The sequence below is a fragment of the Elaeis guineensis genome, chromosome 15 (genome assembly GCF_000442705.2).
Source record: "Elaeis guineensis isolate ETL-2024a chromosome 15, EG11, whole genome shotgun sequence".
Lineage (NCBI taxonomy): Eukaryota > Viridiplantae > Streptophyta > Magnoliopsida > Arecales > Arecaceae > Elaeis > Elaeis guineensis.
This window is the reverse complement of record NC_026007.2, coordinates 72976511-72995397: the sequence shown is the minus strand read 5'-3', so window position 1 is coordinate 72995397 and position 18887 is coordinate 72976511. Positions and strand designations below refer to the sequence as shown.

At 37.6% G+C, this 18887-nt stretch overlaps 1 protein-coding gene across 5 annotated transcripts in view; it reads left to right on the top strand.

The window, feature by feature from the left end:
• The window catches only part of LOC105058704 (calpain-type cysteine protease ADL1), a 34721-nt gene that overhangs the window by 11297 nt on the left and 4537 nt on the right, over window positions 1-18887 (top strand). For 4 of the 5 annotated variants that reach the window (XM_073249497.1, XM_073249499.1, XM_073249498.1 and 1 more), the window contains 17 exons: window positions 4703-4862; window positions 9260-9533; window positions 9677-9827; window positions 9940-10051; window positions 10632-10797; window positions 10905-10975; window positions 11161-11252; window positions 11358-11520; window positions 11647-11718; window positions 14034-14405; window positions 14504-14619; window positions 14733-15030; window positions 15566-15882; window positions 16071-16422; window positions 16976-17296; window positions 17412-17516; window positions 17665-17793. In XM_073249497.1, the coding sequence (XP_073105598.1) occupies window positions 4703-4862; window positions 9260-9533; window positions 9677-9827; window positions 9940-10051; window positions 10632-10797; window positions 10905-10975; window positions 11161-11252; window positions 11358-11520; window positions 11647-11718; window positions 14034-14405; window positions 14504-14619; window positions 14733-15030; window positions 15566-15882; window positions 16071-16422; window positions 16976-17296; window positions 17412-17516; window positions 17665-17793 (3271 nt within the window). Of the gene's footprint in view, window positions 1-4702; window positions 4863-9259; window positions 9534-9676; window positions 9828-9939; window positions 10052-10631; window positions 10798-10904; window positions 10976-11160; window positions 11253-11357; window positions 11521-11646; window positions 11719-14033; window positions 14406-14503; window positions 14620-14732; window positions 15031-15565; window positions 15883-16070; window positions 16423-16975; window positions 17297-17411; window positions 17517-17648; window positions 17794-18887 lie in introns of those variants that run through there. The other variant, XM_073249500.1, reaches the window with a different exon arrangement.

The window sequence follows — 18887 nt, the reverse complement described above, 5'->3', positions numbered from 1 at the left end:
CGGTCTGAGGTCTTGTTTGTCTTCAAAAATTTTCATAAGGAAATAAAGACACATTTTCTACTGATATTTGTTCTATTTGGACCGACAATGCTCTTGAGTTTGTCCAGCAGGAGTTAAATGTATTCTGTGTCTCAAACGGGATTCAACACCAAATTTTTTGTGCGTGTACCCCTCAACAAAATGGGGTAGCTGAGCGCAAAAATCGCCATCTTCTTGACATTGTCCGCATCATTCTTTTTCATATGCATGTACCTAAAATATATTGGAGAGATGCTATTTTGATTGCTTGCTTTCTTATTAACCGTATGCCATCTTCAGTATTCCACTATAAAATTCCCGTCCAAATTCGATATCCACATCGTCCATTATTTCCTTTGCCTCGTACTTTTGGATGTGTAGTTTTTGTCCATGATCTTCGACCGGGCTTGGACAAACTATCTCCTAGAGCCATCAAATGTGCTTTTCTTGGCTATGCCAGAAACCACAAGGGTTACAGATGCTTTGATCCCGTGAGTCACAAGGTATTTGTTAGTGCTGATGTCACATTCTTTGAGGAATAGCCTTACTTTTCATCTGTAGGAGAATTCTTGTCTAGTGAGTTACTGGTTCCACCAACACCTATCCCTGCTCCAGTGTTTCCTTCCACTTTAGAAGAGCCTGCATTTATGCTTGTTGCTATTTCTCCACCACCTCTGAAAGTGTATACTCAACATCCACAGAATTAGGTCCCAGCACTTTCGCCATCACCATCTTCGTCCTCAGAAAGCAATCCAGTTTCTCCACCACCTGCATCAGATTTGCATCTTCTCATTGCCATACGAAAAGGTAAACGTTCTTCTACTATTGCTTCATTTATTTTTTTGGATCATCTTAGTCTTGCTCTTCGACAGTCTTCTTTGGTTCTTTCTTCTATTCCTATTTCCAGGAATGCAGAGAAGGCATTATCTCATCCTGGTTGGTGAGACGCAATGCAAGAGGAAATATCTGCCTTAGAGAGCAGAGGCACTTGGGAGTTGGTCTCTCCTCCAGCTGATTGTGAGGTTGTTAGATGTCATTGGGTTTTCTCCATCAAGTATCTGCCTGATGGCACCATTGAAAGGCTTAAGGCATGATTGGTTGCAAAAGGATGTTCTCAGACGTATGGTATTGATTATTTGAGACATTTTCTCCTGTGGCATGTCTCAGCTCCATCCGAATTTAATATCTATTGCTGTCAACATGGATTGGCCACTATATCAAGTTGATGTGAAAAATGCTTTCCTCTATGGTGATCTTGAAGAGACGGTGTATATGGAGCAACCTTCGGGGTTTGTTGCTCAGGGGGAGAGCTCTAAAATATGTCGCCTGAGGAAAGCAATATATGGGTTGAAGCAGAGTCTGAGGGCTTGGTTTCAGAAGTTTAGTTAGATTATTTGTCAATTTGGCTTTATCAAAACTCATGTGAATCATTTGGTGTTCATTATGCACACCTCCATTGGAGTGGTCATCTTAGTTGTCTATGTGGATGACATTATTATCTCAGGTAATGGCTAAGCTGGCACAGAGGCAACTAAAAGGCACTTGAAACAACATTTTGTTACTAAAGATTTGGGCCGGCTGAGGTACTTTCTTGGAATAGAGGTGGCTCGAAATCGTCAAGGACTTGTACTTTCTCAGAGAAAGTATGCTCTTGATCTACTACAAGAGTGGGCATGCTTGGTGCTCGACTAGCAAATATTCCTCTAGACCAAACAGGAGCACTCTGAAAAGAGGATTCTGAAGAGCTATCAAACAAGACTGCGTAGAGAAGGCTGGTTGATAAGCTTATTTACTTAATAGTTATCCGACCTGATATTTTATTTGCAGTTGGTGTGGTCAGTCAGTTTATGGACAAGCCCAAGAAGTGCCATTGGGAGGCTGCATGTGGCATTCTTAGATACCTTAAGAAGGCCCCTGGACTTGGACTGTTTTACAAAAAGAACAACCATACTAATATAGTTGGTTATTCGCTGATTATACTGGTTCAAAGATAGATAGCCGATCAACTTCTAGTAATTGTACATTTGTTGGAGGAAATCTTGTGACTTGGAGGAGTAAGAAGTAAGACGTGGTGGCTTGATCCAGTGCAGAAGCAGAGTATCGAGCAATGGCTCGTACTGCTTGCGAGTTAATCTGGGTGCATTCTTTGATAATGGAGTTTGGGTTTCAGCATGATAAATCCATTCCTATGTATCGTGATAATCAAGTAGCCATTTTCATTGCTAACAATCCAGTATTTCATGAAAGGACAAAACAGATAGAGGTTGATTGTCACTTCATCAGAGATCAAGTCACAAGCAAATAAGAATGTACTCCGTACACTCATTTTGAAGATCAGGTGGCTGATGTGTTCACTAAGCCTTTGAGAGGTAGCAGGTTCTCTCTGTTGCATGGCAAGCTGGAAATGTTAGATATCTATGCTCCCCAGCTTGGGGGAGACGTTAGAGAGTATATTTAACATATGTCATTTGACATATGTTATTTCCTATTATTTCTTTATGTTTCTAGTTCTTCTATTTCTATTTTTTTCTCCTCATTAGACTTTTCCTTATTGTATTTTTCTTTATAAGACTTTCCCTCTTTAGGGAAATCCTATTTTATTGTATTTTTCCGTATAAGACTCTCTCCTTAGGAAAGTCCTATTTTATTGTATTTTTCCTTATAAGACTTTCCCTCTTTAAGGAAATCTTATTTATGTACACTCCTATATTTAGGAGTACAAAATCATGGAATAAGATCATATCAATTCTCTCCCATTTTCCGTTTCAAGAAAAAATACAAATGTCTTGGACTTCTTTCAAAGGCAAGTCTGATTGACTTTAGTTCTCTTTTTATATAAAATGTTGGAATTACCTGCAAAGCCATCCACTTTATTGCTTGTTTCTACTGGCTCAGGAAGATGTGAATAACAGCATAAATATGCCTACTCTAGTTAGTGAATAAATTAAGGTTGTCTATATATTTATCAATGAGAAAATGGTCCTATAATCTGAGACAAGACTATGTTTGAAAGATAGGATAGAGCCTAAACTTTTAACCTGTTATATGCCAAAACCCAAATTATTGATATAAAACTTCATTACAGTATAAGATTCATTAAATTTGAATTATATACAGTACTTACTGTTCTTATGCGGCTTCACCATTGTTAGTGAATTGATGAACTCAAATTTCTCTTGATCCTGAAGAGGGAATGGCTGAAGTATCTATAGATGTCCCTTTTAACTTCTCTATGTTTAAAAAAATAGCCCACAAATAGTTACAGATATGCGGCATATGCCATTATGGGAGTGATTTTAGGTTTTCGTAGTCAAATTCTTAATTCTTAGTACAAGCACCTCAGGATAGCTTCCCTCTTCTGGTCTGCTAAATTCATCTGTATTATTTAGAAAAATAAAAATGTGGTGCTTAACACTACTGGACTTAGTGCATAATATAATCTTTATGATCATTCATGAGTTTGTGGTTTCACTTATGCTGTTGACATTGCGTCTGTTCCTGACATATCATGAGGTTGCCAAGTCTATATCCTTAGGCTGCTATGAGTGGATTGAGTAATTGTTCAGTGTTACCTGGACACTGCTGTCCTCCTTTCTGTGATTTGGGCTGCACCCCTCCCTCTCATCATTGTTGATGCATGCATGAGCAAAAAGAAAGGGCAAAAGAAAAGAGAGAGAGGGAAGGGGGGAGAGGAGCTAGCCAGCTAGGGCATCCCTGTTTCTTTGCTCCACATCCTCCTCAAGGTATGGCAGATGGCATGGATTCCAGCGCTGTAAACCTGAATTGCTTCTTGAAGGAAGAGGGGATTTGCTACCCATCCTCCTCTGCAATGCCCTTATACCTAGGTTTTGGGTGAATAGGGACTCATGATAGAAAGAAAGAAAGCAAGAAAGAGGCAGTGACATTTCCCTGATTGTATGGGCGAGGCCTAATAAAAGCATGCTCGAAATATTCCAACAACATGTATTGGACCTCCTACCAGGTTTGTGGTAACATGGGCTTAATGCCGTTATTACCCAAATTGTTTCTACATATAGTCTAACTGTCAAAGTATTTTGAAGCCCATAGAAATGATTCAACAATCAAAATGATTTTAAATAAAGTTCTCTCTATTTATATATGAAGCAAGGTTTTGCCATATTGGTACTAGACATACCGTATTGGTACCGAACCATACCGACATTTGGTATGTTGAGCTATAGCATATCGAACTACATACCGACATTGTGATAGGATGGTACTAGTATGGAGTCCAGTACCAAAATAATAAACCTTGTATGAATATATGCATATGTATATGTATATGTATGTAAGTTGTGCAGCTGTGTCTACATTGTATTGGATTCTTTGGCACTTGATACCCATGTCCCATATCTAGGTAACACTGGCTGTTTCACTCCTGAATGTTTCTTGCAGTTGATTATGTTCATTAAGCTCATAAGCCAGGCTTTCTAAACCTTGTGCTGCTGTTTAACATGAAGCAAAAGCAATTGCCGAAATATTCTCTTATGGTTTTTCTGTTTGATGATTTCATTTGTGCAAATGTCTTTCCACCACTGAGTTTAAATGTGTATTACTGGCATTGGTTTTTCCATTGATTATTTTTGTTTACCTTTTGATGTATACTAACTTCTCTTATTTCTCACTTTTGTTATGTCATTAACTTCTGCATATGACTATGCAGCAAATCATCTGTTATACTGGGATTGGCTTTGACCGTTCCAATAATGATGATATGCCTTTCTGTTGCCATTCCAATATGGATTCGGAATGGCTATGGTTTCTGGATTTCACGAGGGTTTGAGAGTCATGGAAACGTTCAACTCACTCCAGGGAGGAAGGAGGTCAGAATTGTAACTTTCCAACTTGATATCCTACATGCTACTTTTTATTCCTCATTATTCAGTAATGGTATGCGAGCATAATTGTGTTAACCATTCATTTTTTTATTGTTACATAAACCAGCGATCTTTCTCAAACAAAGACATGCACAAGTAAACAACAGAGTTCGGCATCAAACTTGCCAACAGAATCACATGCCTGACACTACCATGGACTTATCTCTCTTGCTTCTGCTGTCATTTGTGGCCAAGACTTCTGTGCCATATTTGAATTGCTTTTGAGATTATTTAATCGGACACTCACTTTCTTGGCGATGTAATGATGGTTGTCATTCTAACAATAATTTCATATTTGCATGCTTTAGATGCTATCATACAGTTTGTGCATTCATTAAATTTATAGTTTTGTTTCTCATTACAAGTAAATGTTCTCTCTATCTTGGTTGTAGCTGAATCTCAGTTTTACAAAGCAGTTAACCTGTCTGATGAATGTATTTCATTTATGATCTTGCATTCATTGATATTTATGTAAAATGACATTTTCAACTTGAGTTTGTAATGTGGAATTATGGATATAAGTGAGTTTCATTAATCTTCTATCCTGTCTGTCAGTAACTCCTTTTCCTTAAGTTGTTAACAGTTTTGTGTGTACATAATAGTGTGGCTGCTTGGTTCTTGGTACCATTAATTTTCTTTTGACTGTTGTAGTTTTTTATTTGCTTAAATGAAGTTATTATTGAATCTTCTGTGTGTCATTCTAGATGGAAGTAAAGAGTTAGTGCCTGTTGCTGCACCTTTGTTTAAAATTACACAATACTGTACCATTGTACATTACTTATTCTTTGGCTGATGTAATGTGTATAAAATAGTTCTTCAGGTGAATGTTGGTGTATTTTGTGTTGTTAATTCAACCTGCAGGTCAAGTGCTTGAGTGGTTGTAGTGTATGTAATATAAGTTGATGAGGTTCAAGAGTCCATTACAGGCTACTAGGTCTTGACCCATTTAATGCACAAGTACAGTTGCTTTTGGTGATGTTTTGGTTTATTCTGAAGGAGTAGATTTTTTAAGAGGTCAAGAGAGAAATAGAGAAGCAGGAGATTTGGAAGATTTATGCAGCAACTGTTTCTAGGAATATATGTTAGACTTCTGCATTGTGACTCAAAGCAAGCAAGACAGGACATATTATTGGAATAAGAAAGAGATTATGTTTGAAGTGATCATGCTTTCTTTCTCCTGTGATGATCATGTGAGAAAACTGTGGAATGTCCAACCAACATATGGTCAACCTGTATCGTTTGCTTCCTGAAGACACATCAGGTGCATGAGTATGTAGAGCAACATAGTATATCCACATAAACAGGGAAAATGGATCATGAAACAAAAGGTTTAATCATGTCATTTTGAGGAGTAGAAAGTGGGGCATTCAGTTTGAGAAATGAGAAGTGGTGCTGATCCGATGCAACTTCCATGCGAGACATTATGTAATTCTTGGCCTTTGTATTGGTGCAAAGGGCTGCTTGGTTTCTTTCTCAACAAGAAATTAACAATTAAGGAACAATGGCAATCGACAATGTTGGCTTCTCCAATGAAGGATCCTTTTTAATTGTTGACATCTGTGACCTATATAGATGTCTATACTGTGTGCCTCTTTGAAAGTCTGACCTCGAACACCCAGTGGAGCTACATCTGATACTTTGCCCCACTCTTATGGAGAAGCTATTCCCTAACAAAAAGCTAGAATCTACTCTAACTCATTAAGTGGATGTTGATCTACTTGATCATCTCTTTGGTGGATGTCAGTATGGTCTTCACATTGGGAGCTTGTTTTTGTTGGCGCCTTGATTCCATTATGCAAATAATCTATGCATTCTTTGGTCATCCTAAGCCCCATGACTCATCTTTTCATCTTTTCTATTGGACTTAGTGCTTATACAATGACAATGTAATGTTCCGATGTTGAGTTTGGATAATGATGACTTTGGCCTAATAACATTAAATTGTTCAGCAATTTCAAATAATTGTCATCAGTAGCTTGTTCATGGTCATCTTTACCCACCCATGTCATAGTCCAGGTCTCAACAATGCCTTTGCAGTATATGTGGTTGGTCAGACTGTCATTAAACTTTATCACTCATTATCTAGTTCTTTTGGACCCTCTACAATGGTTAGGTGATGCAGCATAGTGTGCACCCAACATGTACTATGACCAACTAGACCATGCCAAGCATCCAAGATTTTCGATGGATTTTCTTATAAATTTTCCATTAAGGACCATATCAAATTTTAATCAGGTTTCCATATGGTAGAGTAACTCTAGCATGCTTCCTTATTGTCAAGTCTAATTTCGAATACGATTCTGTATCAGGTTCAATGTCCAAATTAGGGTTGGATCATGCCCTATAAATATGCACAGAATACATTGTAAGGGGTAGTCTTTTGACATATTAATAAAATTTTTCAAGAGAATTTCCAAAACCAAGTGAAGGGTTCTTCAATCCACTTTACTTCTATTTGTGTCTTAATCTTGGAAGTGCAACCTCATCAATTAAATCGTGCCTTCTTCCTTTTTCTGCTGCATCATTAGGGCATTCCTGAACATGCCATCCTGTTTCTTTCCTCGCTTCAGCTTCAAATGTTGCTTTAGTGCTAATGGGGCTATTGTAATCATGGGTCATGGTTCTTTTTCAACCTACTTTGTCTTGTTGAATTCCTCATCTTTTGAGGAGCAAATATGTTGAGGAAACAAGATGTTGCAAATTGTCTCATGGTCCAAAATAAGATACCATAAGAGCTTCCTGCTATTGATGAATGTTTAAGTTGCCTGCCTTCATTGCCTCCTTGGTAGAATATGACTCTTCAGTCTGCATCCTTCCATCCACCTCATTCTTCTGTGATTGCCAGAGTTCTATTTAATGTTTCACTAGCGGACCAAGTACATCTAGACTATTCACCACTTTTCCATTATTTTTCCACTACTTGCATGTTTTACTTGCCATATCTAGTCTCTGCCTTAAAGAGTGTGGCTTAGGGAGAACACTGGGAAAAGGAGAGGGAAATACTTGTATGTGAACATACATTATATTTCATTTATAGTTGTTACACTGTACACTTCTTTTTGCATATGCAGTTTTCTGATCATATCAGTGATCATAGACTTCATATTCATCTATAGATCAGGCTATTGTTTTACCAACAGACATGTGATCTTAGTGTAGTACATAATTTTTCACGGGTACCAATGGGTTGCATCATGTCTGGTTGAAACATAGGTACTGGAGAAAACCTGTCATAAATGGGTCAGAAATCTAACATTGAACTTGACTTGTTTATTAAACAAGTAACCTGATCTGACATGCATGAATTGTTTAAAAAGCAGATCAGATCAGGTCAGACCCGTGATGACAGGGTTAAACAGTCTAAAAAGGCCCTAAATCGATGAACAGGTCTTTCATGGTTAAGCAGTGCCAGGACAGGTTTGGTTGTAACTATGTCAATCTGACCCAATCATTAAATAGGCTGAAACAGGTTGGATAGGTTGGGATTCTAAACTTGGATATACCCATTTAATAACCGAATCAAATCAGGGTGGCCTGTTTACGACCCATACCCACTTATGCCAAACCCGAACCTGCTTATCTTGAGTCAATTGTAGGTTGAGTCGGTAGGTTTGGATCATAAATTGCCACCTCTAAATTCTTTCAGTATCAATCACACGTAAAAGGAATTATTGTTGTTGATGAAACTAGGTTAGCTGTTTATGATTTGAATGGTATAGAATGTAGGAGGTTTACAAGCATTAGATGAATAGGGCGGGGGTGAATTGATGAAGTGGGTTGTGTGATAGGAGAAATGGACAGAAAAGACAAGGCTGTAGGAGGTTTTAGTTGAATAGGTTACGGATGACGTGATGAACTTTGATTGAGATGGTATGCTTATGCAACAAAGATTAGGAGTTGCAATAGATGACGGAAAACCTGATGCAGAACTAGCTGGACTGTTGGAGTTTGTGAGTCTGTGGATTCGTACTTATTAAAGAAGAAATAGAGAATCATTGAATTCCAGAAAGATGGATGATGCTTGTTGACTATGGTTATGCTATAAACTCTCTCTAGCGCTTCTAGGCCTCGGGTAACATCTATCATTGGTAGTTTGTTGTTAAAGATGTATAGATACAAGGCCATAATTATCATTTGTATTTCATATTATGAGGGGCACTTGTCTCTTTCTTCTTTTAATATTTTAAGTAGATGAGAATTTCTGGCCCATTAATTGGTTCTGCAGATGAGTTAAATTTAAACTTTTCTCTTTTAAATGATTTAGGAAATTCGTGCATATTTCACCTATGCATGATATCTATGTGTTGATATGTCATTGTTGGTATCTTTTTTTTTAATTTCAGCGCATTCTCCTTGCTGGCAGCATGTTGATATTTGTCGGGTCGGTTTTGGCTCTTGGAGCGACAGTGTCAGCAAACCCTTTAGATGATTTAGGCGACAAGGGATGGAATGGAGATCAGAAAAGCTCTTATTCTCCTTATACAACATCTATGTATCTTGGCTGGGCACTAACTTCAGCAATTGCTTTACTATTTACTGCTGTGTTGCCTGTTGTGGCATGGTTTGCAACATACCGATTTTCATTATCGTCTGCCATGTCTGTTGGCCTTTTTGCTAGTGAGTTGCACTGGCACTAATATGGTGTTGCTGTAATGTTTTTTTGTGGATGTTGTTCTAGCCCAGTTTGCAGGAGGTACCTAATTTCTTCATGAAACATCATAATAACAGAACTCCCCACATGCTTCTCTCTTTTGCTGCAGTTGTTCTTGTTACATTCTGCGGTGCATCATATTGGGGGGTGGTGAATTCTCGAGTGGACAGAATTCCAATGAAGGCTGACTTTCTTGCTGCTTTTCTTCCCTTGGTTTGCATTCCTGCAGTTTTTTCACTCTTTACTGGTTTATATAAATGGTAAGCAATGAAGCATAACGACAAAGGCTGGACTGGATTAGCCTAAACTGCATTTGATTTGTCCCTGGGGCATGACTGTTATCTTAATGTTATCATGGAAAAATATTTGCAGGAAAGATGATGATTGGAAACTTTCTCGTGGAGTCTATGTCTTTGTTGGCATTGGGATTTTGCTATTGCTTGGTGCAATATCAGCCATCATAGTTATGATTAGGCCTTGGACAGTGAGTGCTTGAAATTTTGCTTATAAGAATGATCTCTCTCTCTCTCTCTCTCTCTCATGTGCACATGCATGTTATAGACATTTGCATCCAGCTCCAAAAATCCATGTTGGATGTGTGTTGGAGTCATTATATATATCAGGCACTTGGATACTTATGAATTTTTTTTTGGTAGCCACCTTTAAGGATTGGAAGAAAGTTGAACACTTTTAACAATGAGTTTGATCCTCTTAGGAGTGAGTACTTTTCTTTGGAGATTGGCCAAAGATGTTAATATTGAAACAACTTTGCAAAATATTATTTTTCTTATGTTCTAAAGTTAATTATAATGTTTGAGGAACATGTATATTGAAAGATCTTAAGAAACAATACCTTTTTAATACTTTCTTTTTAATGTTTAAAGCAACAAGGTTTAATTATAATTATATTTTATCCTGCATATCCTCAAATCTCCCTTTTTCTCTCATGCCAAGTGACACAGTTGGACATGCATTCGATTTTGATTCTTGTATTCATGTCCATTCAACACTGAGTTCGAGTCTTTTCAGCCTAATTCATGCGTTTATTTGTTGGAACATGACAGGTTGGGGTTGCATTTTTGTTGGTTGTTCTTCTTGTTGTACTTGCAATTGGTGCTACTCACTACTGGGCTTCAAACAATTTCTATTTGACAAGAACTCAAATGCTCTTAGTTTCCTTTCTTGCTTTTCTTCTGGCTTTGGCTGCATTTCTAGTTGGATTGTTTGAAGGTGGGTAAACAGCTTATATCCCATGCTTATTTACTTGATTTTTTGCCTGACTTTTGAAGTATACTTGTCTAAATTCTAATAAAAATTTAAATATATTTTGGTTGCAGAAAAACCTTTTGTTGGTGCATCAGTTGGATACTTTGCATTTCTATTTCTTCTAGCAGGAAGGGCACTGACTGTAAGCTCCTCTAAATTTTAAGAAGCAATAGTAAATATCTTACATTTTCTTTAGTACTATACCATTTACGAAATGCTTTGAGTTTGATTGTTCTGTTTGAAAGTACGTTCCAAGTTATTTGTTTTTGATTGCTTACAGCTCTCCAGGTTTTTTTCTGTGACACAAATATCTGCTCTTCTTCTCAGGTGCTTCTTTCACCCCCTATTGTTGTATATTCTCCATGGGTATTACCAGTGTATGTTTATGATGCTCATGCAGATTGCGCAAAAAATGTTAGGTAGGTCTGAAGCCTTAATTGTGTGCAGTTATTTCTGCCAGGTTTTCTTTTACATCTTCTGTTCCTTCAGTATCTCTGATGCTCATCTAAATCATTCTTTGACAGTCACGCCTTTCTTGTTCTGTATGGGATTGCTTTGGCAATTGAGGGATGGGGCGTCATTGCTAGTTTGAAAATATACCCACCTTTTGCTGGCGCTGCTGTATCAGCAATTACTCTTGTTGTCGCTTTTGGTTTTGCTGTTTCTCGCCCATGTCTGACAATCGAGGTTGGTGTGTACTTGTCACTAATGATCTGATGTGAATGTATTTGCTAAAATTTTTGTTACTTCGCTTTTTATATCTTTTGTTGGTTACTCTGTCTAAACCAGCTAATATACATATGTTATTGCCAGATGATAGAAGATGCTGTGCATTTTCTCAGCAAGGATACAGTTGTTCAGGCAATTGCTCGATCTGCCACCAAGGTAGTTTGTCGTCTGGAATGTATTGTAGCCCAAGTTCCTGTATTTCTTTCTTTCTTTCTTTTTTTTTTTTTTTTTTTTCAATTTTCCATTACACGTCTTCTTATCCCCCATAGATATTCCTGCCAATTAAATGCTTTATGGTTATGAAAGAACTGGAACATTTCACATGCTATTTTATGCATAAATTGATAGGTTGCTTTTTTTTTTTTTTTGCAATAAATCCAGCATGTGTTTGTCTTGATTGATCTCATTTTCTTGACCTTTGGTTACTTGCATGCATGATTTTGATAACTAAGCAAATAAGTACATTTCACTCAGCATATTACTTATCATTCTCTTGTTTCTGTCATTGTCCTCTAGTTCATAACTTAGTGTTTTCTTTTTTTTTTTTTCAAAATCTGATGGTAGAAAGATTGTTATGGATGGGTTTTGTATATAATTTTGTAAGTCTGTGATGTTAATGGTTAACTATGGTTAATAAATTCTTTCCTGTTCAATCATGACACATCAAAATCAGATGATATATTGATTTATCTCTCAGTCTCTAACCTACAAGCAGTCCCATCAGGTGTTTAAAATGTATATTTAGCATCAAGAAATTAAGATGAGAATGATGTGAAGGACTTGAAGAAACCCAACTCAACAAAAGGTTACCAACAATCATTGGTTCCTTCAAGAATGAGAAAGAGATCCTGCTCTCTTGCAGTTTTCCACACCTTATATCAATTATTGAAGTGAGATTTCACGACAGCCTTTCACATTTGGCCCAAGAGATTATATTATTGTACTCCTTTCAGCAATAAATGATCTAGATGGTTGGCACAGGCTCTCTTCAAAGTTTCCAAAAGGGTTTCTGCCTCAACATATTTAGAAGTCTTGCCACCAAATGGTCCATCGATGGACCAATATGGTCACCATTTGTGGTCCCAAATGACACTACCCCAGTCAAAGGGCTTCCCCAAGTAATAGAAAATCGACCTTAAAAAATCACTGCAACTGATCCTGGAGGTTCTTTTGTCAGTCAACGTGTCAGGAAGCATCATTACCAATCCCATTCATTTCTGATATCATTTATAATAGTGCACAAATGGACAAAATTGACAATCTAAAACAGAATTGGCCCAACTTGTAGACACATGGGGTTGAATTAAAGAAATGCTTGTTAAGGTACAATTTTGTTCTGTTTACTCAACATATTGCATGTCTCCAATAATTCGCCAAACCTCCCAGTGTCAATGAAAGGAAAACTATTTATGAGAAGATGTTCCCAGCATACTATGTTATGTAGCCCCTACAATTTAGCCTAGTACCTGCACTTGATATTTAAACATGGACATTGGTGTCATACTTGGACATGTCTCTGTAAGAAGAAATTCTTAGATATTAAAATGATCCAGAGCTTAGATGCATATCACCACTTGACACATGAACAGAAGTCCATGTTATGTAACCAGCATATGACTCTAGTTTGATCTGCATATCTAAAACAGAGATTAGAGTATGGACCATACATTAGATCCAAAATCTGATATGTCTGCTGTATATAGCTTAGCTTCTGAAATTCTTCTGTTATGCTGATAATGCCACTTCATGTTCTAGTCTTGTACAGATTTACGTAGCTTGTATCAGTTATCTTTCATATGGATTTTACTTTGATGATAGCAGTTCGACCTGGGAATGGTTGCGGAATTCATTCTTAAGGGAAATAAACAATACATAAGTGTGCCAGATCTACTTGAGTGGTTAGTATAGGTCCATGTCCTAAATTACATGCTGGAAATGCTTAAAACATGACATGATCCAGACCTTAGGCCATTTGCCGGTTTTGGTGGAGCGCTACAATGTTTCCGTAACAACATCCCTGGAATTGGTGTAAACCTGTTTTTGGTGCAATATGCAGGGGTACAGTTATCAGTTGGGCCAAAATGCTAACTTTGCTCTTGCTGGTTTCTAGAAAACTGTGGGTTGCAGCAGTTTCAGGATGCTTTTGGAGGAGACAGCATTTCTAGTTACCATGTTTTGTCAAATCACATGTTTGTTCTAAGAACTGTTCATTTCCTGCTTTATTCTTGGCTTGAGCATGTCTTCCTGATTTTCTTTTCAGAATGCAAAGAACGTATGTCCTTGGGGTTGTACTCTGTTTTATTTCAAAGGCACTCTAATGTTAGGTCTCTCTTTCTTCTTTTTTTTTCATTTAATGTTAATGCAATGGAATAATGTGGTGAACTTGTGATTTATCATTCCCATGTCTTAATATTGCTAGTAAGTATTTGTAATAGTTCTTATACATATTTTTCACTCGTTGGACAATTCAGACCAGAAATGCCTTATCTGGAACCTACTCAGCCCCTCAAAGGTCTGCCAGTTCGGCTGCTTTGTTAATTGGAGACCCTACCATTATGCGGGACAGGGCTGGAAATTTTGTACTTCCTAGAGCTGATGTCATGAAACTGAGAGATCGCCTGAGAAATGAAGAAATTGCTGCTGGTTTATTCTTTTTCAGAATAAAGACTGGCCTGACATTTCGCCATGAGTCTTCCACTGATTACAGGAGAAAAATGTGTGCACACGCACGTATTCTGGCTCTAGAAGAAGCAATTGATACGGAATGGGTATATATGTGGGATCGATTTGGTGGTTATGTGCTTCTTTTGCTTGGTTTGACTGCTAAGGCTGAGCAAGTGCAGGTGAGTAAAAACTGTTAATCATGAATTCTTTATTCATATTTCATAATTTTCTTTATATTTGATTGCTGCATTCGAGACCATGGTTTGTGTTATGACAGGATGAAGTCCGCCTTAGACTTTTCCTTGACAATATTGGGCTGTCTGATTTAAGTGCCAAAGAAATCAAGAAATGGTTGCCTGAAGACCGCAGACAATTTGAAATAATTCAAGAAAGGTGAGTATTTATGCCATTTGGCTTTTTACTGGGTTCATCCCAAACATTTATTGTTCATATTGAAGGATTAAGTTTAATAATCTTATGGTTATAATTGTTATGAATCTTTATAGTTATATAAGGGAAAAAGAGACGGAAGAGGAAATCTTGATGCAAAGACGGGAAGAGGAGGGGAAGGGAAAAGAAAGAAGGAAGGCACTTCTGGAGAAAGAAGAGTGTAAATGGAAGGAGATAGAAACATCTCTGATATCCTCTATTCCAAATGCTGGGAGCAGGGAGGCAGCAGCTATGGCAGCTGCTGTGCGTGCTGTTGGGGGGGATTCTGTTTTGGATGACTCGTTTGCCAGGGAGCGAGTTTCTAGCATAGCTTGCCGCATTCGTGCAGCACAATTGGCTCGCCGAGCAGAGCAGGTACATTTTGTGTTTTTTATGTACATGTTAAAGTTAGCTGCTTGATTATCCATAAGTATGAATCAGATATTTCTTGTTAGATAGGGAATGAACATGTGAAATGATAGTGTGGGAACCACTAAGAAAGCTATTGTGGCTATGGAGATAGTGGTGATGGGTGCCATGCGCGGTGTTAAGATCTTTATGAGTAAGAGGAAAAACTTTTTCTGGCTAAAAAGCTAGTACTAATGACATGGGCATAAAAAGCTATTATGTACACATATATGCATGTATGGATGTACATATGTATGTATCCGTGTATGTTATATATGAAGCAACATGCTATATTTGTCTTTGCCAAAATAGTGAATGGCGTAAATAATAGACTTCTTTAACATACTGCAACCTTATGAACTGGTGTTGTAAGACTCTGTATATTAATGGCACTGGTGGTGCATTGTTCCTTTTAAATGGAATTTATTGTGTTTAAGTTTTGCTACTTAACACGCCTTTCATGTACAATCTTTTTAAGGTGTTAGCTTGAACTCTTTCGCAGACTGGCATTCGAGGCACTGTGTGCATACTTGATGATGAACCTAGGAGTGTAGGCAGACATTGTGGACAGATCGATTCAAGTCTTTGTCAACTTCAAAAAGTTAGTTTCTCCATTGCAGTGATGATTCAACCAGAGTCTGGTCCAGTTTGTCTTTTAGGGACTGAGTTTCAAAAGGTCTGCTGGGAGATCCTTGTGGCTGGTTCAGAACAAGGCATTGAGGCGGGACAAATTGGTCTTAGATTGGTTACAAAAGGTCACAGGTTGACAGCTGTTGCTAAAGAATGGTGTATAGGAGCTGCAAGCATTGCAGATGGAAGGTGCGGCCTGTCATCAAAACTATTTTCATTACTTTCTTGCTTTGTCTCATATATTCTGGTTTATTCGTCAAAGAATTGCATGTTAAAATTAATCGTTATTAATCTAAGTTCTATTATAGAAACATGGTTATTTTACCCTCTTAGCTTTTCCTACCAATTTTGTGACGCGTTTTTGCTCTGATCTGCAGGTGGCATATTGTCACGGTGACTATTGATGCTGACTTAGGTGAGGCAACTTCCTACATAGATGGAGGCTTTGATGGATATCAGAGTGGATTACCACTGCATGGGAGTGGTGGCATTTGGGAACTGGGAACAGATGTTTGGGTTGGTTGTCGACCACCAACAGACTTGGATGCATTTGGAAGGTCGGATAGCGAAGGTTCTGGCTCCAAGATGCAAATCATGGATGCTTTTCTGTGGGGAAGGTGCCTGACTGAAGATGAGATTGCCATCTTTCATGCTGCCACGAGCCCTGCTGATTATGACCTGATTGATCTTCCTGAAGATGGCTGGCGCTTGTGGGATTCACCTTCAAGGGTGTGCCTTATCTTACTTCTCTTCCATGTTTTCCTAATTGCTAGTGTCAAGAAGAGATAAGTGCTGATTGCTAAACATTAATTGTTGTTTGTGGTGCCTAACCCATATTCAAGCAATAGCTTCTTAGGCCTCCAAAAAAAATGAAGAAGAGTAAAAAGGGTATAGCTCTTAGTTGTTCTTTTAAAACCAAATCAATCTTTATTCTTTTGCAAATAACTAGCATGCTTTTTGAGGGTACATACATAAATACCTATTGGTTTAGTGTTGCTTGGATATTATGTACTGTGAGGAGGGCGTAGATATTGTAGCTTGTAAGAAAGCTTCTATGCCATGCATCTTCCCTCTTGTTTACTTGGAAAATTCATTCTGTTTGAGCTTCACCCTTGCGTGGCACTTGATCTCTTCTAACCAGTACTGATCCAGGGTGAAGCACGAGTAATGCAGTCTTAAGTATTGCAATCAGAGTATCAGGAAATTTAGAGAAAAGATTTCATCTGTCATCAGTTCCTTGATTTTTTCAATTTTTTTTATGGATATGCCCTTGTATAATCAGGTAGATGACTGGGAAAGTGAAGAAGCGGATGTTGAGTTGTATGATAGAGAGGATGTGGACTGGGATGGGCAATACTCAAATGGGAGAAAAAGAAGGTCTGGACGGGAAGGAGTAGCAATTGATATTGATTCTTTCACCAGAAGATTAAGGAGGCCTAGGTTTGAAACTCAAGAGGAAATTAATCAACGCATGTTATCAGTTGAAGTTGCTGTTAAGGCGGCTCTTTTGGCAAGAGGAGAAACAAATTTCACTGATCAGGAGTTTCCTCCCAGTGATCGATCCTTGTATATGGATCCAAACAATCCTCCTCCAAAATTGCAGGTGAGCATTCTACTTGTTGTGGATGCTTGTTTACCACCATAGATGTAAGAGCAATTTGCAGCAAATTGCTACATTCATTTTTCTAGTCATGGTTCACATTTCTTCACAACCTCAGGTTGTTTCTGAGTGGATGAGACCAACTGATGTAGTGCAAGAGAGCTGCACAGGTTCTCAGCCGTGTTTATTTTCTGGTTTTGTAAATTCTTCAGATGTTTGTCAGGTACCACTCATCCTTATTATTATACTCTTGAATTTCTGATGATCATTTATTATGTCTTTTCCATTTGTTGTATAAAAGATTTATCAAGTTGATATGTGGTGCTCTTATGATTATTATTACAGAGTTGCACAGTGTTTCGTATTTACAGGGTAGGTTAGGTGACTGCTGGTTTCTAAGTGCTGTTGCTGTTCTTACTGAGGTGTCTTGCATATCAGAAGTCATAATCACGCCAGAGTATAATGAGGAAGGGATCTATACTGTTCGTTTTTGTATTCAGGTGTGGAATTTGTATTCTGAAACTTCAATGTGTACTTTTTTAGCATTTAGGTTGCTTTCTCTTAACTATAGGCATTTTTACATGCTTTTTTTGAGTTTTCTCTGTGTTTTTTTTGGATCTCTGTATCTTTCTAATCCAGGAGATCTGGATCTCTAGAGACTAGTTGGTCTTATAGTGATAAGGCTATCTGAGATAAATGGGGAGTTGGGCAACGAGGGTTCCATAAATGATCTACATTTCTATGTCCTGATAATCACGAATACTGGCTAATAAGATGCAGAGTAATTTCCCAGATTCAGGATTGTCAATTTATTTTGTTAACAATATGTAATGGATTTGATTTTTCATCACATGTAGAATGAAGTGATTTGAAAGAAATGTTAGCTGGTCATTACTAAAGTACGAAATATCAAAGAAAAAAACAATATTTTCATACAATATTTTCATATGACATATCCCACTTAAAAGATAATAACCCATGAGACATCATCCTACAACTCCCTGGATTTATATAGAAACTTTATTGATTTCAGACAATCAACAAAAAATATTTCTTGTTTATTTAGGTAATCAATAATCGATTTTGTCAAACAATAGCATTGTATGTTGTATCCATGCAACAATCTAGACAGCTGAGTCTTGTACATAAAACACTCTGGGGAGTGCAATCCACATGTATTTTTCTCTACTTTTTTCGTCTGCACCCCCATAAGTTGTTTGGTCCCCACCATCCTTCTTATCTTTACATCCCTTTCCATATAAACTCTAAAAGGAGAAAGGGAGAAGCATGTTGCATTAATAAGGAGCGTACTTATCAAATTACTCCTAACAAATTGATCATTGACTTAGTGGCCGTCCCTCATGTGCTCCTTTCACTTGGATGAAAGACATGTATTGATTCCAATCAAAAAAAAAAAAACAAAAGAAAAAGAAAAAGAAAAAAGAAAGACATGTATTGCATATGACAAATACTATTTTAATTTTATGTGAGTGCCTGATCAAGTATGCTGGTTGTATGCTATTCTCCACCATCCTCACCACCCTGCCTAGTGGACCTAGTCCTTAGAACTCCTGGACAATTGAACTCTTAAAAA